At 56.7% G+C, this 27,279-nt stretch overlaps 9 protein-coding genes and 1 non-coding gene across 10 annotated transcripts; 4 read left to right on the forward strand and 6 right to left on the reverse strand.

Moving 5' to 3' along the window:
• Positions 1-231: 231 nt before the first annotated feature.
• Positions 232-2,261, forward strand: C8A04DRAFT_31440 (major facilitator superfamily domain-containing protein; the record flags this gene model as incomplete). Its single annotated transcript, XM_062781754.1, has 2 exons — positions 232-1,252; positions 1,318-2,261. The coding sequence occupies 2 exons, from the start codon at positions 232-234 to the stop codon at positions 2,259-2,261; spliced, it is 1,965 nt and encodes a 654-aa protein (XP_062634375.1).
• Positions 2,262-2,405: 144 nt separating this feature from the next.
• On the reverse strand, positions 2,406-2,493 carry C8A04DRAFT_t119. Its single transcript has one exon. It is a non-coding gene; the product is annotated as a tRNA-Tyr (tRNA).
• Positions 2,494-2,876: 383 nt separating this feature from the next.
• C8A04DRAFT_14427 (Alpha/Beta hydrolase protein) lies at positions 2,877-4,373 on the reverse strand (the record flags this gene model as incomplete). Its single annotated transcript, XM_062778092.1, has 3 exons — positions 2,877-3,161; positions 3,216-4,065; positions 4,174-4,373. The coding sequence occupies 3 exons, from the start codon at positions 4,371-4,373 to the stop codon at positions 2,877-2,879; spliced, it is 1,335 nt and encodes a 444-aa protein (XP_062634376.1).
• Positions 4,374-5,581: 1,208 nt separating this feature from the next.
• Positions 5,582-10,183, reverse strand: C8A04DRAFT_39440 (SIT4 phosphatase-associated protein-domain-containing protein; the record flags this gene model as incomplete). Its single annotated transcript, XM_062784590.1, has 3 exons — positions 5,582-6,571; positions 7,207-9,456; positions 9,521-10,183. 3 exons carry the CDS (start codon positions 10,181-10,183, stop codon positions 5,582-5,584), a joined length of 3,903 nt encoding a protein of 1,300 aa, XP_062634377.1.
• A 1,397-nt stretch (positions 10,184-11,580) lies between these two features.
• Positions 11,581-13,083, reverse strand: C8A04DRAFT_39441 (acyl-CoA dehydrogenase/oxidase; the record flags this gene model as incomplete). Its single annotated transcript, XM_062784591.1, has 4 exons — positions 11,581-11,985; positions 12,040-12,148; positions 12,208-12,687; positions 12,764-13,083. The coding sequence occupies 4 exons, from the start codon at positions 13,081-13,083 to the stop codon at positions 11,581-11,583; spliced, it is 1,314 nt and encodes a 437-aa protein (XP_062634378.1).
• A 1,789-nt stretch (positions 13,084-14,872) lies between these two features.
• Positions 14,873-16,136, forward strand: C8A04DRAFT_39442 (luciferase-like domain-containing protein; the record flags this gene model as incomplete). Its single annotated transcript, XM_062784592.1, has 2 exons — positions 14,873-14,928; positions 15,011-16,136. 2 exons carry the CDS (start codon positions 14,873-14,875, stop codon positions 16,134-16,136), a joined length of 1,182 nt encoding a protein of 393 aa, XP_062634379.1.
• A 61-nt stretch (positions 16,137-16,197) lies between these two features.
• On the reverse strand, positions 16,198-17,956 carry C8A04DRAFT_39443 (carbohydrate esterase; the record flags this gene model as incomplete). Its single annotated transcript, XM_062784593.1, has 2 exons — positions 16,198-17,288; positions 17,338-17,956. The coding sequence occupies 2 exons, from the start codon at positions 17,954-17,956 to the stop codon at positions 16,198-16,200; spliced, it is 1,710 nt and encodes a 569-aa protein (XP_062634380.1).
• Positions 17,957-19,285: 1,329 nt separating this feature from the next.
• On the forward strand, positions 19,286-20,890 carry C8A04DRAFT_31446 (uncharacterized protein; the record flags this gene model as incomplete). Its single annotated transcript, XM_062781755.1, has 1 exon — positions 19,286-20,890. One exon carries the CDS (start codon positions 19,286-19,288, stop codon positions 20,888-20,890), a length of 1,605 nt encoding a protein of 534 aa, XP_062634381.1.
• A 674-nt stretch (positions 20,891-21,564) lies between these two features.
• C8A04DRAFT_39444 (Trihydroxynaphthalene reductase) lies at positions 21,565-23,017 on the reverse strand (the record flags this gene model as incomplete). Its single annotated transcript, XM_062784594.1, has 4 exons — positions 21,565-21,702; positions 21,760-21,887; positions 21,939-22,409; positions 22,732-23,017. The coding sequence occupies 4 exons, from the start codon at positions 23,015-23,017 to the stop codon at positions 21,565-21,567; spliced, it is 1,023 nt and encodes a 340-aa protein (XP_062634382.1).
• A 1,495-nt stretch (positions 23,018-24,512) lies between these two features.
• C8A04DRAFT_14454 (Phenylalanine/tyrosine ammonia-lyase) lies at positions 24,513-26,894 on the forward strand (the record flags this gene model as incomplete). The annotated part of the gene is made up of 2 exons (XM_062778103.1): positions 24,513-24,667; positions 24,737-26,894. The coding sequence occupies 2 exons, from the start codon at positions 24,513-24,515 to the stop codon at positions 26,892-26,894; spliced, it is 2,313 nt and encodes a 770-aa protein (XP_062634383.1).
• Between the last annotated feature and the right edge of the window lie 385 nt (positions 26,895-27,279).

Below are 27,279 nucleotides of genomic sequence, written 5' to 3' on the forward strand. Positions count from 1 at the left end.
GCACTGGTTCCTGCCGCATTGTTCCTGCCGGGTTTCGCCATGACGTCGTGGCCCGGGACGCACCGAAAACCGGAGTTAGCGAAGGGTCACACGGAACCTTGAAAAATCACACCATGTTGGCCCCGCAAGAATTCTGGATTCCCTCGCATTAAATAGGACGTTTATCCCCATGTCTCAAATGTGCGACACTTCCCGGCCCGCGTGTCGTGGCCGACATGCACATCATTCGCCATGACCGAACCCTCCGACGTCCGCAAACCGTTGGACCCGCCCTGTCAACAATCCGATAGTACGGGTTCCTCATCCCAACCACGGCAATATGGCGAACGTGACTCCCCAATATCGGTTGACAAGGAAAAGGAGGAACACGTCAGTCCCATCCCCAGCTCTAGTGACGAGGACGAGGACGAGGACGACACCGACGACGACTCAGATGCCGAGGCCCACATCAACGGCGATTATGATGGCCACCGCCCCACGCAGCTCGACATGCGCCTCTCGCGCACCCGTACCACCAATACCGTGCGTTCAGCCAGCACCGTGACCACTGTTGCGAGTAATTCTGCCGGCGGCACCCGTCCGACATGCAGCGGGGCAGCAGGCACCGGCACCGGATCCCGCATTGAGCCCGGAACAGGAGCCGGCCTGGGCAATACGCTCTCCCGGCGCACCACCACCATCCTCTCGCGCATACGCTCGCGGCCCACGCCGGGCCCGCCCACCTTCACGCATCCCCTCACCCATGTCCCGACGACGGCGGAACAACTGGTCGACTTCGACGGGCCGGACGACCCTTACAAGCCACTCAACTGGCCGCTGCGCAAAAAGATTGTGACGACGTTTCTGTACGGGCTTGTCACGATGAGCGCAACGTGGGCGTCGTCGTGCTACGCGCCAGGCACGGCGCAGATCGCGGCGGAATTTGGGGTCGGTACACAGGTCTCGGTGTTGGGGACGTCGTTGTTTTTGGTTGGCTTTGGGGTGGGCCCGTTACTGTGGGCGCCGTTGAGCGAGGTGTATGGAAGGAGGGTGGCGGTGTTTGTGCCTATGTTTGTGGCGATGTGCTTTAGTTTTGCTAGTGCCACCAGCAAGGACTTTCAGACGCTCATGGTGACGCGGTTTTGGGGGGGCTTTTTCGCTAGCGCTCCCGTGACGAATACTGGAGGGGTTATGGGAGATCTGTACGGTCCTGCCGAGAGGGGTATTGCGATAGCCGGCTATGCTATGGCCGTTGTGTCCGGTCCGTCGCTAGGTACGTGTTTGGGGGTGATGGAGATACTTGCCGCTTCGCTACAATACATACTAACCTACGGACAGGCCCTATCGCCTCGACGGCCCTTGTTGTTCAGCCCGACCTAGGATGGCGTTGGACCGAATACTTGACCGGTATCATCCAGGGCGTCGTCTTATTGGTAGCTCTCATCTTCATCGACGAGAGCTACCCCCCACAGCTGCTCATTTACAAAGCCCGGCGCTTACGCATCGAGAGCGGCAACTGGGCGTTGCACACCAAGTTTGAGGAGTGGGACGTGAGTGTCGCCGAACTAGCCCGCAAGTTCCTGGTGCGTCCGATCCAGTTGCTCTGCACCCCGATCTGCTTTCTTGTGGCCCTCTACGCGAGTTTCTGCTACGGCATCCTGTACATGCAACTCGGTTCCATCCCCATCATCTTTGGCGAGGTCCGCGGTTGGTCCCCTCTCGCCTCGACCTTCCCCTTCGTGGGCATTTTTATCGGCACCGTCTTTGGCTGTGCAGCCAACGTGTACAACCAGCTTCTCTACAACAAGGCGTATCACGCGGCCGGGAATAGAGCCGTCCCCGAGCGGCGGCTGCCGCCTATGATGCTGGGATCTGTGCTGTTCGCCAGCGGCCAGTTTCTTGTCGGATGGACGGCAGAGCCGCATGTCCATTGGATCGTGCCGTGCATCGCCTTGGTGATGATGGGAACCGGCTTTTTCACCATTTTCCAGGCTGCTCTGAACTACCTCGTCGATACGTTTACGACGTATGCCGCTTCGGCCGTGGCTGCCAACACGTTTCTCAGGTCGTGTTTTGCCTGCGCGTTTCCGCTGGTGGTGGGTCCCATGTTTCACAACCTGGGTGTCGGCCCGGGTTCGTCGATTCCTGCGGGGTTTTCTGTGTTGTTGATACCCGTGCCGTTTGTGTTTTTTGCCTATGGGAAACGGATACGTGCTGCGTCCAAGTGGTCGCGGGCATCGGTTCATGATGGGGATGTGAAGAAGAGGGAGGCGCAACGATAGATACCCTAAAATAGAGCTTGATGGTTTGGATATTTTGAATCTTTTGGACATGGTATTATTTTATCGTTGCAAATTCGGGAATTCCTGGTCCTGTGGTTGATGTGTTGTGAAAATAGGGGGCGTAAAAAAAGTGCAAAAGTGAAGTCCCCTCGACCGGAATCGAGCCGGTGACCTTTCGGTATCAATAAACGCATTTACAGCCGAACGTGATAGCCAACTACACCACAAGGGGATTTTTTGGTTGTTACGGTGCGGGGTCGAATGAGGGGTTTATCTTGTGATGTCAGTGGTCCACTTTTGTGTAAGTCATACACACACAGTAGGGTGAACTGCGCGGTCCACAAGGAGAAGGGGAAAGATCGTAGGAAAAGCAAAGGAAAATGATTTGAAATAATAGTGGCCTTTGTGATGATGGAATGAAGGAAAGATATTGCCACGGGAGTGGGCGCAACTGACCACTCCGTAACACCCTAGAAGAGGAGGGTGGTTTGAACTGTCCAGTGGAACCAAGAGTTGCGCACATAAAACACACAGTCACAACCGTAACAGATGTACGCAAGTTTGAACAAGATGTAAAGTTACGACCCTATACCCGGCGTGTGATGCTATCATGACTTAAACCCTCCACACAACCTCCTTCAACCACCTCCCAATCTCCTTCATATACGCCTTCGTCTTCAGCTCCGCATCCCTCATCGTCTCCATCCCCCCAACAACCGAACGAATATGCACATTATCAAACCCATGCATCACATCCGGCACCAACAACCACTTGACCCCCCCTCTCTCCTCTCCATCCTCCCCACCCCACTCCTCCTCAAACGCAAACCTCTCATCCTCCTGCCCCGGCCCCAACCCAACCAACTCCCCCCTCCGACTCGCCATCGCCGCCAATCCAGCCTTCCCCCCTCTATCCCCCTCCCCCCCTTGGTCGGTCCCTCCCTGACCCTTAACACTCCCACAAACCCTCCACCTCACCTCCCCACTCTCCCTATCCGGCACCACCCTCTTCCCGTTCCTCTCTCTCGACAACCTACACGCCAACCTCCACCCCTCATGCGCCAGCATATCCAACTCGGCCCCCACAACCCCCACAAACGGCGGCAATCCCCCCCTCTCCTCTTTCCCTTTCCCACTCGACGACGCCGGCGGTGCGGAAGCGCCGGGACTAACCAACGGATCCCCCAAATCCGTTCCATACGGTACATAAGCCCATTCAAACGCCTCCGCCAGACCCAACAACACGTCATGATTGCGGGGGGTGCCGCGCGGTAAGGGGAGGTGAGGAGAGGGTTTGTAGGGGCGGTTGGGGAGTTTTTGGGACGGGGGGTAGGTTAGGTCGAGGTGGCCGTAGATGGAGAGGGCGGCGAGGGGGAGGCCCAGGGGGTGGGTTTGGACAGAGGGGAGGAGGGAGAGAGAGAGGGATAGGTTGGCGCCTGCTGAGAAGCCTAGGAGGGCGGTGCGTGTTCTTTTTTTTCCTGCTCTCCCTGTGGCTTTGTTGGATGGGGGGGATGGGACCGGGCGGCGGTCGATGGGAAGGGTAGGGTCGTCGAGGGCAGCGAGGTAGAGGGCTTCGAGATCATAAAGGGCCGTGGGAAAGGGGTGGGCGGGGGCTTTGCGATAGTTGAGGGAGATGACGAGGACGGTGTGGGAGTTGGCGAAGGCGCGGTTCCATTCGTCGTCGTCGCGCTGGTGGCCGATGCAGAAGCCGCCTCCGTGGATTGTGAAGAGGGTTGGGAGGGGGGGGAGGTCGGTTGGGGGTGTGTTCTTGTTTGCGCGGGCGTAGGAGGCGGGGAGGAAGACACTGGTTGGGTCTGTTAGTCTGCGCTGTAGTTGAAGGGGAATGTGCCCGTTCATCCCTTCCAGAGAAGAAAAGAAACACAGGAAAAGAAGAAGAAAAAAGGACACCCACCGAATAGGCAAACTCGGCCGACACGGATACGTCTTGACCACATCCGGGCACCCCTCAGGGGGATTCCGAGCTTCACTCCACTCCCTCAACCAAAGCATCGGGCTCAGCATGGCTTTCAACCCATACATGTATGTGGCGTACGTCAACATGTCCAGCATCGGCGGACGTTCTTTGAGAATAACCTCTTTGCTTTGGTCCATGGTGTCAGTTTCGTCCTTTTGGGTGCCATGGTCATGGTTTTGAACCCCCCCTGGGAGTTTGCGATGTCTGAGGGTCGTCATGATTGATGGCTGTGTCTTGCCGAGTTAACGAGCAATAATCAAGTATGGCAAACGGCGATGACGAGGTACTGACTGTTTCGGGGTGCAGTCGAATTTGTATCCAGATCGCGACCCGCGGTAGTAACTCACCAGGGAATTTGCAGTCACACTCCCTGGGTAACGTGGACATTCCTCAACCCCGATATCAACCCTCCTCCCAAACACCAATATCCAACCGCAAATAAACAGCAAAGATCACCCACAACCGGTCCTCACCAGCCGGGCGGTCACCAACCATTATCCTTTCCAGATACCACATATCCTTCCCACATCCCACAAGTTAGTCACCCTGAAACAACGGCAAAACCCTCGGCAAACATAACCCAACAATCTCGGCATTGGCGACTGCGGTAGTAGGGAACCATCCAGGAACCATTCGGGAACCGTTCGGGACGAAAGGGACCCATGCCCAGCCAAGCATGCCACGGGGATTTTACCCGGCACCGAGATCTGCACCCGCCGTTCCATGGAACGGATTTATTGCTTGAGTGGGCTGGGGGTGATTGATGCGGGGGTAAAACGATAAATGATCTATGACGGGCAAACGGGGTAATGTACTTTGTACCCGAACCCTGTTTGTGCTGTTGGAGGACTGTAGCTGGTTGAGCGATGTACTATTGGCCAACTCTATCATGGACTTCTTGAAAGTATCTCGTCCCTTGAAATGTCATTCAGGGGTTAGCATTTGGGACCACAACGAATGAGACTTCTAAATCGTGATGGTTAGTTAGCAAGCTGTTCGTTCTCCTGGGCGAGGTTGGCTTCTACCTTGATGAGGGGATGCGATCTCCACGAATCGGCCGAATCTGATGCCGTCAATGAGCGCCCAACCATCAAGACACCCAGAACCCCTAGACGGTATACCAAGGCAGAAAACATCGATAGCAAACCTAGACTACAAGTACAGATACACGTCCGATGAGTCGTCTCATGAACACCATCCATCCATTTACCCTACATGTTTCCACCCCCTTAAGCAACATCGTATATAGCCAGCTCATCATGTCATGTGCATCCGTAACTAGGCCCCCCTGCCATAATCATCATTGATATCTTCTCTCCTCCCACGAAGCCGCGGCGACCCGTCTCTAGCGGACACTCGGCGCCCGATGCACAATAATCTCCTCGCCCACATCCACCTCGTCCTCGTCCGGATCCTCAATGCTGGTCCGCCGCTTGGCCTCCACAGCCCGATCAATCTTCTTCCCATCCTCGCTGATCATCGTCTCCTCCTCCTTGGTCAGCTCCACCGGCTCTTCCGAGATCGGCGCTGGCCCCGTCGGTGTGCTGGCGTTCGAGCCGTCGCCCTGGGCGGCCGCTGAAGACGATTCGTCATCCTTCTTCTCCCGCGAGAACGGCCAGAGGCTGCTGAAGGGGCTGATCCCGGTCGTCTTGATGTTGGACGCGGTCGGATGCAGGGCCATGGGCTTGACCAGGATGCTCTCCCGCGCGGGATCGATTCCTGACACCGTGACGCGCTCCTCCACTTCGGGCATGGCAAAGTCGCCAAACTCCTCGTCCTCGATGTCGTCTTCCTCTCCTGTCAACCGTCTCCCGCCTTCATCGTCGCTGCTGTCGTCGTCTCGTCCATCGCCGAATCGCTCAATCTCTTCCTGGCCATCGCGCTCACCGCCTCCCCGACGTTGTGCGCCTCGAACAACATCTCGCCACCAGGACCCACGATCCCAAGCCCCGGTGCCCCCTCCCAACCGGCCACCGCCTTCCACTCTTTCTCCGTCGCCATCATCGCTCCCGCTACCCGAGTTGTCTTCGTCATCGTCTTCGTAGTCGGCAAAGGGGTTCCGTAGACGTTCACCACGTGAAGAGCTGGGGAGGTTGAAAGAACCTGAGGCTGTCGCGTCGTCGTCGCCGGTTGGAGGAGAGCTGCCTTCCTGTTCGCCGTTGGAATTCGCGGCCGCAGCAGCGTTGCGCTTGTTCATGGCCAGGCGCGCCGCCAACTGGAGACGGGCTCGAGACGGGGGGACGTTGAGAGGAGGAGGCGGTGGTGGAGGGGGTGGAATAGATGGCGGACTCATGGAGCCGCCGTGAGAGTTGAGGGGATCGGTGTATGCTCGGAACTATGGGTAGTACAATTAGTTAGTTACGAGTGGTCTGGAAGGTGTTGGATGAACAGGCGCAAGAAAACGTTAAGAACAACACGGCAAGTACATCCTAGGAAATACCAAGGCCAAAATAAGGGAACCGGATTGTCCGTGGAAGGAGGGGGTCTGAATCTTCAGGGGAAGCTGCCCACTGGGCATCAACAACTGGGAGAACAAAGGAAACAAGCCACGGCACCACAGCACTTCTTCCATGAGCAACGCTCTTTCCGCGAAGCCAAAGCCCGAGACATATTGAGAAGCCACGGCTATTGGTTATCCGCTGCCTGTGCTAAAAAGGAAAGCATCGCTGTCTTGCCCTCCATCGAGGGCGGGTAAGGTGCGTGACTCTGGGGCAGGACTCTCATCAACCGGCCCATTACCCCTGTGAGGCTCATCCCCATGGGACTGGAGGAGGCCGCAATAGGGCGCGGGCCTGGATCGGGATCTAACTCCTCCCAACCACCACAACATTCATCGTAGTCTGAGCCATGAAAACGGGTGCCGCTCTGAACGTCACCAGTATACCAATCTCCCCCCGACGCAAACTGATCCACGGCTAAATCGGCGTCGTGACCGCCAAGCATCTCGACAAAGGAAAAGCCGCCACTAACCTCGCTATTGATATCCTCCTCGTTGTCCTGGTCCTCGTCCTCGTCTTCGTCACTGGAGCTGCCGAACCCGCTCATGAGCGCGCCAGAGCTAATAGCGAACTGGTTCATCGAAGAAACTCCAGAACCCTCCATCGTTTCCGACCCGCCCGTCAGTCCAGCTTCGGCGAGCGCATTAGAGCCTCCGCCGCCGAGACCAATAGAACTCAGCCCGGAGAAGCCGCTAGCCATCAAGCCTGGCCCGGTGGCACGGTTCATCGCCACCTCTGGGCGCACGCCACCAAGGATGGCGTTATCCCGCTCGCGCGTCTCCGCGAGGGCGCCCTCAACGTAGTTCACCCAATCCTGGGCCATCACCTTCTCCAGGACTATGTCGCTAAGAAGCTCGGGGGGGTGACGCTCTGTAAACTTGACGACTTCCTCCGCAATCAGTGTGAGGTGGCCCATGTAGCCCATGCGCGTCTTGTTTTCGGTCTGTGATTTTTCACTAGCAGTCTGGCCGTTGATAATTTGGTTGGTGATATCGGCTGCCTCAAAAAGACTGATGGCGAGCATCGGGTTGTATCCCCTGTCCATTGGCCCGTTGAACACTTGTTGCACGATATCGTACACCACGTTGTGTAGGAAGTTGTTCCACGGATACCGGAAAAAGAAACCGAGGATTGTCGGGACCACGCCGTGCTCGACAAACTGCATCTTGAGGTAGTCTCCGACAACAGGCTTGGGCTGTGTCTTGGCTTCGGCAGAGGGCTGAGCGTCGCCGGCCACAACGGTGGAGACGTCCCCAGTTTCTTGAGCCGGTGGTGAGCTGGACGTCTCGGATTGTTCGACTTCCGAAACTGTGACGGAAGGTTGTGCCGGGGCGTCCGCAATGACCGTGTCCACACTTTGCTGAGCTGGTGGCTGCGGTGCCTCTTGGGGCGACACATCTTTCGAAAACAGCGGAGCCGGAGTGTCTTCTGGATGCGGTGACAACGTGTCACTGACATCACTGACGTGAGGTTTATCCTCTAGTGTAATCGTTGAGAGCTCCGTCTTTAGCTTCTCGGTATCAGGTTTCTCCGTATCAAGCTTCTCGGTCTCAGGCTTCTCGATCTCAGGTTTCTCGGTCTCAAGTTTCTCGGTCTCAGTCGTTAATTCGGAAACTGGCTCGGGTTTGGATGGTTCACCCTCGTTCGTCACAGGGGCGGCTGGCTCCGTTTCTGGGCTGGCGCTCGTCTCTTGCGGGACTGGTTCACTTGCGACCCCCTTGTCGGTGTCGGTCTTTGGTACGGGCTGTGCCGCCTTCTTCGAGGGCGAGAGTGGCGCGACCATGAGGTCCGCATCTTCGAACGGGGGTTTCAATTCCGTGTCGTTACCCGCGGGCTCGCGGACGTTGAGCGTGGGGGAACTAAGCGGCTCGTCCACAAAGTCATCGTCGTCCTTGCCCAGTAGAGACGAAGTAGGCAGGTGCGTGGGAGCGTCGGGAAGTTCCAGGACCCCATGCGTGTTTTCCTCGTCCGCTGTATGGGACACCTCCTCAAACCCGTCATCATCCGCAGAGACGTTCATGACCTCCAATTTGCGTCCTTGTTCGGGAGAGGATGCCTCGGAAGCTCGCATCGAAAGGTCTTCGCCCGAAGCAGCTTCGATGCCGCTGATAGGGAGCAGTTGACCCTCGGCCCGGAGCCGATGGCGTTGAGTGTCGCGAGCAGCAATCAGATCTTCTGCGCCATTCTCATTCAGTAGCATCATATTGCTGCAGTGTAAGAGTTCTGCCATGAGCTCGCAAGTCTTGAACCGGTCGAAACCGAGGGGCTCGATCTTCTCGCCAAAGGTGGAAGAAAAATGTTGCTTCTTGGCTGGGACGTTGAGGATCAAGTTGACAAAGTCAGGGACGTGCTGGGCGAACAATCGGAGGAGGGTTCCTAGGTAGATGGGATCTCGGCTGGATGGAGCGGCGTTGATATCGACGCCTTCCGGGTCATAATCCGAGTTGTTCTTCCGGATAACTTCGATGATGATACCGACGCCGCAGGTCAGTGGATTCCCCCCGCTCAACATGTACTTGATGAGCTGCTCGACGCACGGCTCGGAGACAAGCTGCCGGGTCAACTCATTAGGCCCAATGCAGGTTTGCTCGTTCTGAGAAGCGTTCGCCGAGACTGTGATGATAGCCTTGATAAAGTCCGCTGCCGAGGTTTGAGTCGCCCAGCTATGTTCCGGGCCGAGGAAAGAAATGAGAGACATCATGACATCTTGCGTGTAGAGCCACTATACCATAAATCTTGTCAGTTCCAGCTCGTCTCGTAATTACCCAGTCCCTGTTACAACGTACCTCGACAATTCCCTGCCCACTCTCGGCACGCTCTAGGCTGATGATTTTCAGCAAGAGATCCATGATCATGGGGCAATCCACATGTCGTAAGATGTCCGCCACGGCACCTTCCATGCCTTTTAACAGTTCTACCATCTCCTCCGTCTTCTTGTCGAACAGCGACTCGTTGACTTTCGTGAAGTAACTCGCTTGGAGGGGGTCGAGTGGGGTATCGCGCTTCAGGAACTGCCAGAACTCCCGGAGCAATGGCTTGCACTCCATGAGCGCGTCGTATATCGACCATGTTTCCGAAGAGAGGATCTCAGTAGACACAAACGCGTATCGATTCCGCTTCTTTTCGACGTCGTCCGGAGTTGTCTCGCCTGCCTTAGAGGAATTTTGAGATATGGTGGACGAGCGGAACACGTTTTTCCCCTTCGTCTCCTCATCTTCCTCTTCGTCGTCGGGCGAGGCGACAGGTTCGAGTTTGGGAGCAACCACATACTTGAGCAGTTTCTCAAGAACTTGCGGGTCCCGCAGGTACTCTACAAGTCTCGCATTATGCTGCTTCAGTTCCTGCACCAAATCGCTCTCGTCGAGAAGTTGCTCGAGCTCGAAGCTCTCGCGGTCGAGAATCGTGTCGATGGTGGAGACACTGGCGTAACCGCCAAATCTCCAAAACATGGTGGGCGACGGCCGATGAGCCTATGCTATGTCACGGCACCGGTGCTAAGAAAACGCCGGCGAGAAGCCGTGACGTTGGGGTTTCGAGAAATTTCGTTGGTCTCGAGCAATCGCATGCGCAGGCGGATGACTCGTGGCGGTAAAGGTTGGGAAACGCACAGGCGGCGTCGCGGCGTGAAGCGAAAAATGGGGCACGGGGCGGACGAGGCGAGGTCGTGGAGCTGTTGTTGTCTTGGCTAGTCTAGCGACGGTGAAAATGTTGAAATTGTTCGCACAAGCGGACGGGTATCTCGATGTCTAACGTTAAGGATCTGGCGGGGTCGGAATGATTAGCTGGGAGCGAGTGGGGAGCGATTCTCGACTGGGAAGTGGGGGTGACGCAGCGACGTAAAGTGGGCTGGCTCGTGGGGAGGGGACAGGCAAGAAGCAGGTACTCCGAGACGCGGCTCGAGACAACGCGGAGCCTAGAAGCATTGACTGTGTTGGCGAGAAACACCTGTGCGAGGTCTGGGCCACGAGGCTACCGAGTTGTCTGAGCCACGAGCACGGGTTGTGTGCTGACTGCGATACTGCTGGGGGGGATGACATTCGCAAAGCCGTCGATCGGAGAACGAAGGAAACCTTCACCGTACAATAAACCTCGTCGAACGCAAATAATGCTACAATTACAAGGAGACCTGGGTGGCAGACAGGAAGAGGGAGAAAAGAAATATCTATTGTCGTAACGGCTGTCTCCGGGAGAGATGGACGATGGTACTGAGGTTCGTCACGGTGTTGTGAGAACGTGATGAAGGAATGATGGCGGGAGGTTGATTCCAGCTGGATCCAGCCCTCGCAGCCCCTGGTCGACCGCCTGGCCATTCCATGTGCCACTCTCTGGGCAGGCGCCGGCCAGGCATGTCAGGGGGCCTCGCACAGGACTTCCTGCCGTCGGGATCCACCTTCCTGGTGTTCTCATTGGTTTTGTTCCCGCCCGTTATTCGGGACGCTTGGGCCACTTTGCCCACAGCCGACGTGCATTTTCCATCATTCTTCGGTCTCCGAATTGGCGTTCCCCTTTCCTTTTCTCCAAGAATTGGGCTGCAACGTGGACGATACTTGCAGAGCCCAATGCAAAATCGCGTGGAAACTGCTGAAGCATGACATCCATAATCAGGGCCGAGCTCGTTGGGCCCACTTTTACACATGTTTCCCGCTTACTGTGCAGTTAAGCATGATTCGATTAAGATCAATTTTTATCAGCCACATCAACATCGGAAAAACGACGGCCGGACTTGTATTTTCCGGCACTTGCGACCCAACAAACAACAAACAAGTCAAATAATGTTCTTCTTATTCGCTGGCAAAGATAAATCCCGGATGTCCCGCTCGTGAGGCAAGGCGACTACAAGTCCCGTCTATGTATACCACGTCGGGTCCGGCGCTTGACCGAGCACAAAGTACTTGCCCAGCTCGCGGTTCTTGTACGCGACGGGGTCATGCAGCGTGTGTGTCCGCAGGTCACGCCAGAACCGGTCCAGCCCGACCTTGCTTGCCGTCGCCCGCGCGCCCGTCACCTCGAACACCCCCGAGGTTACCCGCAGGCCCGTGTCGGTGGCCACCACCTTGACGCTGGCTACCCACTCGGCCCAGTCGCCGCGCTCTTGCAACGTTAACCCGGCCCGCTGGTTCCCGTATTTCTCGTAGAGCTTGTCTGCTTCGGCTCCGGCCCGGTCCGCGAGCGTCTCGGCAGCTCTCAGGTGCGCGAAGAAGTTACCATAGGTCGACAAGATGTGGAATTCCTCCGTGGCGGATTCCTTGGGCTGCTCCGGGGTTAGACGGGTTCATGGCACCAGGAGAGCAAAGGGTTGACTTACATCTCCGCCGAACGGCCATGCGCGGGTGTGGGCGGTGGTGTATTGCTTAGCAAACTCCAACGCACCCTGGGCGATGCCGATGTAGAAGTTGCTGAAGACCAGCTGGATGCTATACGGTTGTCAGCAAGCCGCTCCACTCACGCTTCCCCGGGATGTACATGTACGTACCTCGGTAGTAGCAGCGCAGGGAACGCGATCCCCAAAACAGCCGGGTCTGGCTTCTTCGTCGCGACATCCCAACCTAGCGCATCCGCCCACGGCGCCGACACATTCTCAATCTTGGCTGCCCCGGACTCGGTCAACCGCAGGCCAATGTTATCCCAGTTGTAACTGAACACGATGCCAGCCTGCGCCGTCGGCACAATGGCAAAGATGTGCTCCTCGGGCGGGCGGCCATCGACAGCGCCCTCGAGCACGATCAGGTCCGACACGGCCGCGCCCGTGGTGAAGTTCTTGAACCCGTTGTACGTGATCTTGTCGTCGTCATATGTGATCTTGAGATCACTGTCGCGTGGGTTGACAGCACCGCCGACGTAGTAGTTGTTCTCGATGATGAGTTTCTGCAGGCGGTCGGCTTGGTCATCGTTGCCCACGACATGCCCGGTACGAGACCACAACAGGTGGTAGCCGAGGAGCATACCAATCGACCTTTAACGTACCGAGATGTCAGCGTCCGCCAGTCTTCACAACCAGTAAGGGTCAATCTCATCTCGAGGGGACGTACCCATCCCCCTTTGCAACCTCCCGAATCGCTTTATACCCCACACTCCACGGCTGTTCGCCGCCGCCGTACTTCTTGGGCCCAAGCAGGCGCAGCAGGCCAGAGTGCTTGAGTAGCGCAACCTCGGCCTTGGGCGACTTGTTGGCCTTTTCGCGCACGGCTGCGTCGGCGGAGAGCACCGTCGCGACATCCCGCGCGCGCTGCAGCCAGCCGTCGGCGTCGGTTGGGTAGGTCGACCATTTGGCTTCGTACTCCTGGTACACGGCCGGGTCTGAAGCTGGGGGTGCGGCGGGTTTGGTAACTGGGACCGTTTGGGTGGCCATGGTGGCGTCTTGCTATGGGACGTGACTGTGGCAATATAAGGGTTGGGTATTTAAAACCGATCCTTGAGTTTCGATATTGTAGTCCCGTGGTTCACTGGTATAACCCGGGATGGGAAGTAAAGTGTACCACAAGATCCTCATATACGGTCACCATCTCCCCGCTTCTCCTCCTGACCGATCCGTCGCAAGAATGCAAAGACATTGCGCACAACGCCACGACGATGTCACCACCAAGATCGCCGACCACCGGTCCATTCGCCCGGAAGCAGGCCCGGCTCAGACGTAGGATGTTCAGCTCCAGCCAACATGCAAGCAAGCAAGCATGAACCGACGTATCTCTCATCGGCAGCTATCTAGCTAGCCCTACGCTAGCCAGCCCACATCAACCCCGCGCCAGCCCACCCATCCATCTATCTCCTAAGATCGTCCTCCTCAACCCCATGAGCTGATCGCGCCTCAGCGATGAGACGCGACCCCCATTCCTCGTGACCTCACAACCCCCTACGATTGGCGAGCCCGGTACTGCCAATGCAAAAGGTTGTCAACCGACATACCACTCCCGCCCATGACGCAAACTACTAGAGCAATGAGTCCATTTCAACAGACGCGCATTGGCTGCTCAGATTCTTGCATAAGAGCTCCAAGATGGTGTTGAAGACAGGAAAGGAGGGGTTCATTGACTAATAGTAAGGCCAGCAAGGTAAAAGGGAGGAGGGGTAGCCCAGGAGCTATCACATGGAATGGTTTGCCTTGGCGAGGTAGATCCCGCATCCCACATACATAGTATGGTTGTCGCGTCGTGGGGAGGTGGGAAGACGCCATCGCGGATGCCCCACCGGACGAGGTCAGTTTTGTTCCGGAAAGGGAAATGCACAATTCAGGAACACCTTGGTTTCTACCTCACGTCAACGACACTCACTCCAGAAACCACGCTCTTTTTCTTCACTTTTCTGACAAAACACATTTATGGGCAAGGTAAGTTTAGATTATTTATATCCTTATACAAAATGATCGTGAAACCCAAAAGAAGGGTCAAGGTGAAGGAAAACTACGAAGCCCGAATCAGAAGTATCCAATCCCCAAGAAAACCTCCCAAAAAATTGCGTGATCCCTCTACACGGATCACAGCAGCTCCCCACCATGGCCACCAACTAACCCCCCCACCAGCCTCAAGCTCCATATCCCCCACGATACCATCTCACAAAACCCACCTCATACGATCCTTGACAAATCTTTTCACCCCCGTTACCTAAAGAAAAGTAGCTGAGAGCGGGCAGCCAAGGTGGGCACAAGAAAACTTGTACTCTCCATGTACCTATGTACCTCGTATGTACCTATGAGATGTGGGTTAACTACCGGAAGAAGCCAACCAACCTATCGGCAGCCAGCCAACCGATCATCGGCCGGAGCAAGATCGGAGATAAATGGCATCATTGAGCTGCGTGATGGCGTAGATGGGAAAGAGAGCGGGCGGGAGAGCGGGATGGAGGTATGCATCTGTAGCGTGTGGCTTGTGGGTTGTTGACGTCAACTCCTTAGTTGAGAATTAACTTGCCCTTGCACCGGGGGTCGGTCCGAAGGAGGGGGGATGGAAAAGGGGGGGAATGTTAAAGGGGGGGAATGTTAAAGGGGATAAGAAGTGGGGGAATATTAAGGAGCTTATGTCTAGCTTTCGGTGATATCTACGTTGCCTACGTGTGAGAAACAGATACATACAACGGAGTCAAAACACTAAGTTGAGATATTAGACAATTATCGTCACGCGCGAAAGAGCTAGGTAAAAACCAAAATGGCCAACACAGATCCCTCCCAACTCAACAGCGACCCTGACCGTCTCCGGTTTGCGTATGTCAACTCCAGCCCCCCTCTACTCCATCCCCCCTTTCTCATCCACATTCCCCCCAACTAACAACCATCTCTCCTGCAGTTACTGGGTCCCCAACGTCTCCGGCGGGCTCGTCATCTCCAAAATCCCCCAACGCACCTCCTGGGACCTCCCCTCCAACCTACGCTACGCCCGCGCCGCCGAATCCGCCGGCTTCGAATACGCCCTGACCCAAATCCGCTTCACCGCCTCCTACGGCGCCTCCCACCAGCACGAGTCCGTCTCTTTCTCCCAGGCTCTCCTCCACGGCACCAGCAAACTGAAAGTGATCGCGGCGATCCTCCCGGGCCCATGGAACCCGGCCGTGGTGGCGAAGCAGATCGCGAGTATTGATAACTATACCGAGGGCCGGGTGGCGGTGAATATTGTGTCTGGGTGGTTTAAGGGGGAGTTCACGGCGATTGGGGAGTGGTGGTTGGATCATGCGGAACGGTACCGGCGATCGAACGAGTTTATGCAGTGTTTGCGGGGGATCTGGACGGCGGATCCGGAGGAAGGGTTCACGTTTGCGGGGGACTTTTATCGGTTCCGCGGGTATAAGTTGAGTCCGAAGCCGGTGCAGCAGCCGCATCCGGAGATTTTCCAGGGGGGGAATAGTGATGATGCGAGGCGGAATGGGGCGGAGGTGGCGGATTGGTATTTTATGAACGGGAATGATCTGGAAGGGTTCAGGGCGCAGATTGAGGATGTGAAGGCGCGAGCGAGGGCGGTGGGCCGTGGGGAGCATGTGAGGTTTGCGGTGAATGGGTTTGTGATTGTGCGCGAGACGGAGGAGGAGGCGGTGCGGGTGTTGCAGGAGATTCAGGGGAAGGCGGACGCTGAGGCGGTGAATGCGTTTGCGGGGGAGGTCAAGAACGCGGGCGCCAGCACGGCTAACAAGACGGGCATGTGGGCGACCAGCACGTTTAATGATCTCGTGCAGTACAATGACGGGTTCAAGACCAAGTTGATCGGGACCAAGGAGCAGGTGGCCGAGCGGATTGTGCTGCTCAAGAGCCTGGGCGTCAATCTTGTGCTGACGGCTTTCCTGCATTATGAAGAGGAGGTGGAGCAGTTTGGGCGCGATGTGCTGCCGCTGGTCAGGAAGCTCGAGGCCGAGGACAGGGGCAAGGATGCCGCGTATGAGATTGAGCAGACCGGCGACGTGTACCGGAAGAAGAGCTCATAGGCAGGTAGCTAAGGCAACTAGCCAGTTGTAAAAACCACGGAACCGTGATTCTTCAGAAGCTTCATCCGTAGCGGACCTGGACGTGAATGGCATCGCCCTGAGTCAACGAGACATCCACAGAATCCAGCCGTGGGGGAAACACCCAATTCGACTGATCCGACTCGTCGTCGCCGTTATACGCGCTGATGGCGTACTCGTAGTCCCAAATCGACGGCGATGCCCAGATGGCAATGGTGACCATGCTTGGCTCGAGCGATGATCCCTTCTCCTGTCTAGCGGGCGTTGTCTCTGCCGTCTTTTTCGGGGGTACTCGCAGTTCGAGATGGCCGTGTCCCCGGATCCAGATCGAGTACCCGGCCGCACCATCGACCTCGGGACAACTCAGCTCGAGATTCTGCGCATCGAGCGCTTTCGCACGCACAGGGGTTGGTGTCTGCGGTTTCCCCTTGCCCACAATCACAGCGTGGGCGGATGCGTAGCGCCCTTCCCCAGCGGTGGTCCAGGTCGACATGTTGATGAAGTACCGGTGGCCGGGTACGAGACCGGTGAGTTTAGTCTTGTTTCCTCGCGCGCCCACGAGGCTGGGAAACGCGCCGGGCTGGTCTCCATCAAAGTACAGGATCCCATATCGGTCAATCTCGCCGGCATACGGACGTCGGGGGGTGTCCCAGGAAATAGCAAACCCGTCTGCGGTTGCGTGAGTGATGATATTGCTCGGCGGGGATGCTGTCTCTGGCTTCGCCACGGCCGAAGCGATGTCACTCCAGGGCGAGTGGACGGAATCACCACCGTTGCTGCGTACTCGACACTCGATCACTTCGCCTTTCCGCTGTGGGGGCCAGTAGTACGTGGTGCAGTTTAACTCATTGGTCGTCCAGTCGCGTTCACCAGCCAACCTGCGCTGAAGGCAGTACCCCAGAGCGCCATAGACGGGTTCCCACTTGACGACAATCCCGCCTGGCGTAGAGATAGCCTTCAACCCTGCCGGCGTGCTCAGAGGTCGGGGGGGTATGTGTTTAGGAATCACGAGAGAACTGCGACCGATGCTAAAGGCTGACACCAATGTCCGCGAGAAGGCCTGGGCGAGCTCGTAGTCCCCCAGGGCGTTAGGATGAAGCCCATCATATGCAGCATCCGATTTAGATCCGCCACCTACACATATTAGACTGTGCTGACGATTCTACGCGGGGACGAAACTCACAAGAATAGTTATCACAAAACCGCACCAGCGCAATCGGTGACTTGGGCGTGCTCCAGTAAGGAATCACCTGCGCCAGCATGCTATTGTAAACCCTAGTATCCACCGGCAAGTCCTCTCTCCCCGGAAGATCCGTCCGCTGCGGGATATCGGCAATAGCCAACTTCACATCCGGCTTCGCCGCCCTCACCTCGTCCACCAAACACTTCATATCCGTCAGCGCCACGAGAGGCCCACACATCCGCCAGCCGAGGTCATTAAACCCGAGCTGGACCAGACACACATCCGGCTGATACACCGCCACCTGCGCCTTCACAAGGTCTTTCGCCTGGCAGACTTGCTGTCCACTCGCCGCGAAGTGGTCCGAGTTATCCAGGAAATCCGCCTCGGCGCCCGCTGCGTACCCACCGTCAGTCCGCAGCGGCGCGGGTAGCTCGGCCGGGTCGTCCGGGCATCGAGGCGGGCGTGGAGGGTGCGCCTCGTCGGGGGGCACGGTGCCTTTGTAGGGCCCGACGAAACGGACGTTGGGGAGCCCTTCGTCGCGGACGAGCCATTGCCAGATGCGATACCGCCATGTCCAGTCGCCTTCGCGGCCGTGGGAGATGGAATCCCCGATGACCATCAAGCGGATCGGATCCGCGTCAGGGTCGGGGTGTTGTTGGTGGGCGGAAATGTTATTTTTGGCTTTTTCCATGTTCAACTTCAACCGGGTGGGGACACGGCAAATGTGACCGTCGCCCTCCTTGCCGAGTTTGTTGTGCCTTGTTGGGAAGAAGAAACAATTGCTCGGGCCTGTCGCTTTCGGGGGAAGTGGGCTCGAGGTGCGCAAGGAGAAGTGAGAATCGGGTGAACTTTAGGGTGTTGCAGGGGTTGCTACAGTGGGGCGTCCCGCGCGAGATGACAGACGACAGGGGTTTGACGGGCTGGTTTGCTTTCGCTGCTGGGCTCGCTGTGCCAGGCGGGCCGCCCCTGGCACGTAAGCACTGTGAGGAGCTTATTTCAGGGTTCGGGTTGTGACCCACTCACGTGCATCCCTGATCGAAGACGCCAACTTCACGCCTTCCACCTTCTCCCCTTTCTTCCACATCCTGTGCCGAGGAACCGTTGACAACGGCGGGTTTCCGCCTCTTGTCTTGCCCCAGAAGTCTCGTGTAGTGTACGCTAGAACCCCTACAGAACATGGGCTTGTGTTCCCAGTCCACGTCTGAATCACCCATGTCACCCAACACTGGCGCAGATCCAGTCGACCGCACCATGACGGGGAATTTGGGAAATCGGGGACAATCTCTCCGCGGCCTTTCCGAAACACCGCGCTCGACCGGGGCTGCCGACCTGCAAGAAAGTGACTCTGCGCACACTTGGCGAGCTTGACCCAACAGCACCGACATTTCCCACAAGCAAACATGGCTTGGCGATGTCCAGTTTGGTTCAAGTTTGGTTGCAAATGGTTGGTGTGCCTTGCAGATCCAACCGTCTGGCCCACGAGCGAACTCAGGGGTCGGCAGGCGTTCTCAGGAACCAACCCACAAACAACGCTGCCAACGGCGTGATTTGGCCGATCACAGGCGACACCCCCAGTGGCCCTTCACCGGGCCATGCGAGACCCCCTGGTAATGTGGGCGGGTTGTGGGTGAGAGCGTCGTATTCTGTCGATTTCTTTTTGATGATTTTGATGCCAGCGGTGCGCGGCCGCCCAGACAAAACCTGGACCGCCAGCCTGGCAGGGCTGAAGTTGTTGTCGAGATATTTCATCCCTCTCTCTCACCGAGTTTCTGTCTTTCGACAACCTCACCATCTCTCCACGGCGTTCTCTCTTTCGGCGTCAGTCACTCTTTTACCGTCCTTCGGGACACTTACACTCTTTTTGGCCCTCACAGAAAGAACATCAAGCAAAAAACCACATTCTTTTTTTATTTTAAAATAATAAATACAAAATCACACATACACGAAAATGCACAAATTTATCCTCTTGGGCGCCCTGCCCTCCCTGGTGCTCGCCACACGCGGCTTCGCCCCTACTCTCGAGCCCCCCGGGCAAACCATCGGCATCGGCGTCGGCATCGGCTCTGAGGCCTGCCAAAACAAGGGTATGCGGGAGTGCGGCCGCGGCTGCATCCCCCTCGACTACAACTGCTGCCCCTCGCAGTCCGGCGGCTGCCCCTCCCAAGCCGAGTGCATCATCGGCGATGGCGGCCAGGATACCTGCTGCCCCTTTGGCGAGAACTGCCAGGGCGACAACGACGGCGGTGTAGGCTGGCCAGGCGGCCCGGGTCACGGCCACGGCCCGAACCCCCCACAGACCTCGACGACCTCAGACGGCGGTATCGGTGCGGAGCCTACTCCTCCCGGTCCTGGAGATGGGTCCGGGGATGTTCCTATCGAGACGCCGGGCCAGCCGGACCCGACGTGGTTGCCGGATCCGACGGACCCTCCCGCGGAGTCGAGCACCACTTCGGCGGACTCGACGACCTCGACCCCTGAGTCGACTTCGACCACTTCCACCGCGGAGACCACTACTTCTCCTCCCCCGGTCTGGCCGCCTACGGACGCCACGACCACGACTACCAGCAGCTCTAGCACCACCAACACGCCCCCCAACCTGCCGACTCCGCCTACCGACAACGGTTCCCAGCCGGGTGATGATGACAACAACGGCCCGGGCTACCCTGGCGAGGGCAACAACTCGGGTGATGACCACGGTCACGGTCACGGTCACGGTCACGGTCACGGCGATGGCCATGGTCATGGGGATGGTAATGGTCACGGGAACGGAAACGGCAACGGTCACGGTCATGGTGATGGTCACGGTGATGGCAATGGGAATGGCAACGGGAATGGTAATGGCAACGGCAACGGGGACAACACTCCCCCTCCTCCGCCTCCTCCCCCAGCCAGCGAGACAAACACTCCCTCGCCTCCCCCGGCCAGCGAGACCACCACTTCCACCACCTCCACCACCTCCACCTCAACCATCACTCCGGACCCGAACCCGACTCCCAACCCGAATCCCAGCCCCAGCCCTGATCCCAACCCGGGCAACAACCACCCCGGCGGGAACCCGAACCCCAACCCGGGTAACCCCCCAGTATTCACCCTCCCCTCCTCTCTCACAACCCTCACCACAACATCAACCACAACCAGAACATCCACAACCACCCCCTCTCTCCTCCCAACCCCCGGCACCCCTCCTCCCCCTCCTCCTCCTCCTCCGGTCCCAACTAGCTTCCCTCCTGTTCCGCCTATCAGTCTTACTACCATCGCCCAGCCTTCGACGACCACTACCCCCATCGGCTCGGGCAGTGGTAGTGGCTCGGGCACTGGTTCCGGCACCGGAAGCGGTAACGGCAATGGTCACGGAAACGGGAACGGCAACGGAGGTCACTTCCCCCCTCCGCCTCCGCCTCCGTACTACGCGAACGGTACCACCACAGGCCCCAGCGTGCCTATCGTCACGGGGGGTGCAGCAGGTATGGCTGCGGGGGGCCTTGGTGCGGCGAGGGTTTTGGGGATGAGTGTGTGTGCTGTGGTTGTTGGGTTTGTTGTTATGTTTTTGTAAGGGATCCTTTCTTCCTTTTATAGGAATGGGTTAAGCTTTTTTGTTTCTTCGGGGCTGGGGGAGCGGGGTTGTTGGGAAGAGAATAGGAGGAGAGAGAAAAAGGGTGGACGGGTGGACGGGTGGACGGGTGGACGGATGGAAGACGAAGCAGAGGGAGAAGGATAGGATGGGATGGATGTAGTTGGAAAGTGTGAGGAATCGAGTCGAGGTTGATCGATCAAAGCGGAAAGGAGGTAGCGATGAGGATGCTGGATGTTTGTCTACATCGACAGGCGATCCAGGAGAGGTAGTGGCGAAGCCGGGGAAAGACGGATTAATGCCGATCTCAGCGGTCCAATGTTGTTGTAATGCGTTGATGGAATAGACGTTGTATTATGTTTCTGGTTCACTTCTTGCCCCCGTTCCTCGGCCCGCTGAGGACTCTTGGGGCGGCTCCCTTCAACAGGAGCTCGTTTATCAATTGGGCCCGCCGCACACACAGTCAAAAAAGAGGGCCATTTCTCAAAACCTTGGTATTTCCGTTTGGTGACTTTCTTTGTTACTCGGTTACCCTGGCCTATTTACCTCTATCCTTAATGTCGTTTCCACTATTGCATCTCCCCAGGTACTAATCACAATGTAAAGACAAGCCCACTACTCAATGACAGGCCCACTCCAATAGACACAACGTGCGTTTACATGCAAGCAGCACCGTCAATGCCGAGGACCTTGCCGTTGATCCACTCTCCGTCCTGAGACGCCAGGAAGCAGACCACACGAGCAATGTCGATGGGCAGACCAACGCGGTGAAGGGGAGACCAGCCAGCGGCATACTGCAACAGTCAATTAGCTCATGTCGTACAATAACGAGAAACACCGGCTATGCATACCTCATCCACACCCTCGTCGTCGAGCTTCTCGCCATTGGGAATGTACTCGCGGCACACGGCGTGATACATGTCCGTCTTGATGCCACCAGGGGCAACAGCGTTGACGGTGATCTTCTTGTCGCCAAAGTCTGATACCTGTTAGCGAATGTCCTCGTATCAGATGTCAGGCAACCACTTACCAACAGCCATGCAGCGCACAAAGGTCTCGATGGCGCCCTTGCTGGCTGAGTACACGGCGTGGCGCGGGACAGCCTTGGCCTGCCCGGTGATGGACCCCATGAGGATCAGGCGCCCGCCAACCTCGAGGTGCTTGTACGCCTCACGGGCCACAAAGAACTGGCCACGGGTGTTGACGTTGAAGACCCGGTCGAACTCTTCGGGGGTGACATCCTTGACGTGTCCAAACGACACAATGCCGCTGTTGGAGCACACCACATCGAGCTTGCCAAAGGTCTTGCGAGCCTCCTGGAAGAGGCGCACAATTTCGTCAACATTGGCCACGTTGGCCTTGATGGCCGCTGCGTCAGACCCGCTCTTCTTGATCAGGTTGACCACCTCCTGCGCGGACGAGTCGCTGTTGGCGTAGTTGACAATGACCTTGGCACCACGACGTCCCAGCTCCAGAGCCATCTCCCGGCCGATGCCGCGCCCTGGTGAAGTTAGTGACCATCATACCCAAACACGGCCCGAGAAGCATTGAAATTTCATTTGTAAACGGAACCCGAATACATTTTGCCACTTGGCCCCCACTCTGCATTTATTTGAGAAAAAGAAAACAAAACTGATACGGACTTGGGCAGTGGGGTTGCCGCTGCTGCGGCCGGACATTCAGTTGGGGAAATGTACCGGCTCGTCCGACAGGGGTGCCAACGTGCCCATGTTCCACAACACCAGCTCCCCAGAACCAGATTTTGGACTACCGGTTTGGGAAAGAGAGGAAATGAGTATAATATTCTGTCAGATGGTACGTACCAGCTCCGGTCACGAGAGCAACCTTGCCAGCAAGCGAAGCCGACGCCAGCCCGAGAGGACCCGGGATCTGGTCGTACTTGCTCCCAGAGCCGGTATTACTGGTAACGCCAGGCATTTTGACTCGGTCTGTGGTAGTTGTGTTTTGGGATTGTTTTTGGAACGTGAAAGCCGACGAAGTGGGCGATTGAGGAGCAGACTGGTGGACGATGGCCTCTTTGGTCTCTATGTGGGAACGGGAGGGGAGGAAATGAGAGACGAGACGGCGAAATATATCAGTGAGTTTCATCCGGCCGGCTGCGCAAAGCCCGTGGAAGGAACGCAATTCAAAATTCGAAAGGCAGGTGCTTGTCCGAGCCCAAGGCCGAGGCGCATCGGTGCTTGTTTTATCTTTTTTCCCCATATTTGGAAGGCCAGCCTGGGCCCGGGCGACAGCGGGCTCCCCAATTGTACAATGGTATGTGCTTTGGTGACGCTCGGGTTGGGAAGTCCGGCCGCCGGACGATGTTGGAGGAGTACCGGTGGACATTTCGGACTTGGTGTGTGGAAGCAACCAGACTGACAGGGCGTTATAATACACCGTAATTCATGTCGACTTACATCCCCGCGCTTTTGAGCTACTGTATCTTACGGGATTTAGTAATGTGGCCCCCAATTACGTATCTCCGGCCTAGACTCCTGGAGCAAGAGCAAGACGCCCAGAACACCCGTGCCTTGCATCAATGGCGGGTTGGTCTTTCCAAATTTGTCTCCCCTCTTTAATCCACCTCCCCGTCCACAGTTCCTTCCGGCGTTTAACAATCCACTTATCGTTCTAGGCAGACGGGTGTTAACGTCACCCCAGGCGCGGTATCCGTTACGCTCAACTCGCCAGCTGCAGAGGGGTTAGTACAGAGATATCGAGCGGACTCCATTCAACGGGTCGAAAGAAGTTCCGTGTGCCTCGAAATGACATCCGTACCTCGGGTGGGTAAGGTGTTCTCTAACGGCCGCTCCAGTTCAATGTTTCGGAGTTAGTTGGGTGGGACGGGCGAGACCTCAGACAACTTGGGCAAGAAGCAACCACAGCCGAATTTTATTCGTCTAGTATCAAAAATATATCTACCTGAGTTGTTTTCCATGTAGCTCGCAGTCCAATCTTTGCCAAGGCGACTACACCGACTTTACAACGCGGTCTGAGACAATATTGCACTGTTAGTGACTCTTGCGTTGTTCAAATTTCCCCCCTACGGAGTAGTCAGGGGAGGCGACCTGGCTCTTGCGGCTGGGGTTTGTTTATTCTACCTGAAAAACCCCCCAGAACAGAATCAAGGAAAGAGCGAGCGAGGGCACATCTGGGGCCCTAAGTTCCTAGGTACCTTGTGACCACCTGTTAGCACTATTAGGTTTCAACCCAACGTGTTGGAAACCGATAGGTCAAAGGTTGATAATGAGACCTCTCCAGATTCGTACTTAAGGCAGAGAAACAGAAAAATTTCCAAATCACGTTGGGGATCGGCCTGTATCTTACATTGCCATTACAGTTTAGCCCATACCACGCCGTTCAAGAGAGTGTTGGTAGCGGTCAGGCGCCGGCCCACGTTTTCAGGCCGCCACGTTGGGGACAAAAACACTGATCAGGCAAGGAACCAAAATTTACAACCTTCCGGAACCAAGTTTCCGGAATCAACTTTTACGCCGGAACAACCTTAATTCCACTGCATCAGTGCATCCTCGCACAACCATCCGAGCACCTGCACTCCAGTAAAGTGCACAACCGCAAACTCTCAGGCACAGCTTTGACAATGGCGGGTCTCACAAAGGCTGATCAATATGCGAGCCAACATGCATCTGCGGCTTTCTCGAACTGGTTAGCCCTACAGAGCAGGCTCCAGTCGCAACAGTCTGTGATCGTCAATGGTCGAGATTTGAGCATCGCGGACGTCCTGGCCGTTTCTTTGTGAGCAATCCTTTCTCCTAACTATCGTTCAAACCATTTACCGGATCAATCTCTGACGACATCTCGCAGACACAAGGGCATTGCCCAACTATCTGACGACCCTGACGACTTGCGCCTTGTCGAGGAGAGTGTCGCCTTTCTGAAACGCGAGCTTGAGGCTGGCAAGATCATCTACGGCGTGAACACCGGATTTGGAGGTAGCGCTGATACCAGAACCGACAACCTTCGTGAACTTCAGAGTGCCGCTGTGCAACATTTGAACGTTGGCATCCTGCTCCAGGCCGACAAGTCCAACTCGAATTCAGATGCAAGCGAGAACGGACTGCTCCGCAGCCATGCATTGCCCACCCCGATTGTCAAAGCGGCCATGCTGGTCCGCTGCAACTCGCTTATGCGCGGCCACTCAGGCGTCCGTGTTAGCGTTATTGAGTCCGTCATGAAGCTGTTGGCTCTTGATATGACCCCAGTTGTGCCTCTGCGGGGAAGTATCTCGGCGTCGGGCGACTTGTCGACCTTGTCGTACATTGCTGGCGCGGTGGAGGGTAACCCGGACATTTTCGTCAGAGCGAATAGCAAGGATAACACAACCAAGATTCTCCCCGCAGCGGAGGCACTCAAGCTCGCTGGGATTGAACCCGTGCGCCTCCAAGCTAAGGAGGGTCTGGGTGTCACCAACGGCACGGCTCCCAGCTGCGCGGCTGCGTGTTTCGCCATCAACCAAGCCAACCAGCTCGCGCTGCTGGTCCAGCTCCTTACCGCCATGACGGCTGAGGCTCTTGACGGGACGGCCAACAACTACCATCCCTTCATTTCCGCAGTCCGCCCGCACCCTGGTCAGGCCGAAGTTGCCTCCAACATTCTTAAATTCCTCTTCGGTTCTAAGATCTGCCCGCCATCCTGCTTGACCACGTCTCTTAGCCGCATCGGTCTCGCCCAAGATCGTTACGCGCTGCGCACCGCCCCGCAATGCATCGGCCCGCAGCTTGAGGACCTGCTGCTCGCCACACGCCAGGTCACCATCGAGCTCAATTCCACCACGGACAACCCGATGATCGAAACCACCTTGTCCTCGCATCTCCAAGATGGCTTGGCCGCCGACCGCATCCATCATGGTGGTAATTTCCAAGCCTTTGCGTTGACGTCCGCCATGGAGAAGACCCTACTTGCCTTGCAAAACCTTGGCCGGCTCCTGTACGCCCAGTCCTCAGAGCTCATCAACAATGCTACCAACAAGGGCCTGCCGCCCAACCTGTCGTTTGATGACCCGAGCCGCAGTTTCACCTGCAAGGGCTTCGACGTCAACATGGCCGCCTATGCCGCCGAGCTGGGATACCTCGCGAAGCCCGTCAGTACCCATGTGCAGGTCTCCGAGATGGCGAACCAGAGTGTGAACAGCATGGCGTTGGTCGCAGCCAGGTACGCCTTGGAGGCGGGCGAGATAGTCTCGCTGATGGCCGGCACATATGTGTATGTCTTGTGCCAAGCGCTGGACTTGAGGTGCCTGAGGTTGGAATTTGGTGGACGCGTCAAAGGAATCGTGAAGACCGTAGTGGAAGATTGTTTCTGCGAGCAAGATGGGGAGGGTGGCCGTCACACCGAGCGGGCGGCGATCCTGGCTGAAAAGTTCACCGAGGCGATTTTAGGCCGCTGGGATGAACTGTCGCACCTCGACCTTGCTGACCGAGCCCGGACCGCAGTCAACGAGTCACTCGGCTCCGTTCTCAACTTCCTTCGTCTTGGGGAGGACACTCCCAACAAGAACGAAGCCCAGGGCAATGGCACTCCCAAGCCGGTTTCTTTTACAGCGGTCCTCACCTACCAGACCCGCATGGCCGAGGAGCTGGAAACTTGCTACGCCACCCTGCGCACCGAGTTCGTCCACCATCAAACCACCACTGATTACATCAGTCCTGCGTCGAGGGTTATCTATGATTTTGTGCGGAAGGAGCTCAACATCCCGCTGAACCGAGGCGTCGAGGATCATCCCCCGCTGTTGTTGCAGAAGGCGGAGAAGGAGAGGAAGAAGGCCGGCTCAAATGGAGCCGACCATAACGCGGCCTCGGAGAAGGTCTCTAACGGAGCTGAGGGTAACGCGGAAGAGGAACTCAAGCTGCGTGGCCGAACGCTCGGGACTATGGCCAGTGAGATCTACGAGGCGCTGCGGAATGGGATCCTCCATGATCGTATCATGGCCTTCGGTGAGAAGGCTGGATATTGGAGCCATTGAGGATGAATCGCATCGCTCTGGGACAAAAGGGGTAGATTCCGGAGAGCAAAAAGGTTATCCACGGGAACTGGTGGCCACAAAGGGTGCTCATGATTGTAGAGTAATGTAATTAGTAGTCCACATAGACTTGCTAAATTCGGAAGGCTATTTAGACCAAGGTTGTGCGCGAAGGGTGTTTGAATCTGTATACCTTCACAGCACTTGAGGGCGAGAGGGTCGTGGGACGCCCGTAACCATGCGAGGAGTGAGCAAATAATCGATCCTGTCGAGGTATTTTCATATTTGGGCTCATTCAAGCTCTGGTGTTAATTCTTCATATCCCCTTCCCAGTTGGTGTAAGTATTACTATTAACTAACCAACTAAAGCAATGTCTGGAGTTTTCCA

The sequence above is a fragment of the Dichotomopilus funicola genome (genome assembly GCF_033296635.1).
Source record: "Dichotomopilus funicola strain CBS 141.50 unplaced genomic scaffold C8A04scaffold_66, whole genome shotgun sequence".
Lineage (NCBI taxonomy): Eukaryota > Fungi > Ascomycota > Sordariomycetes > Sordariales > Chaetomiaceae > Dichotomopilus > Dichotomopilus funicola.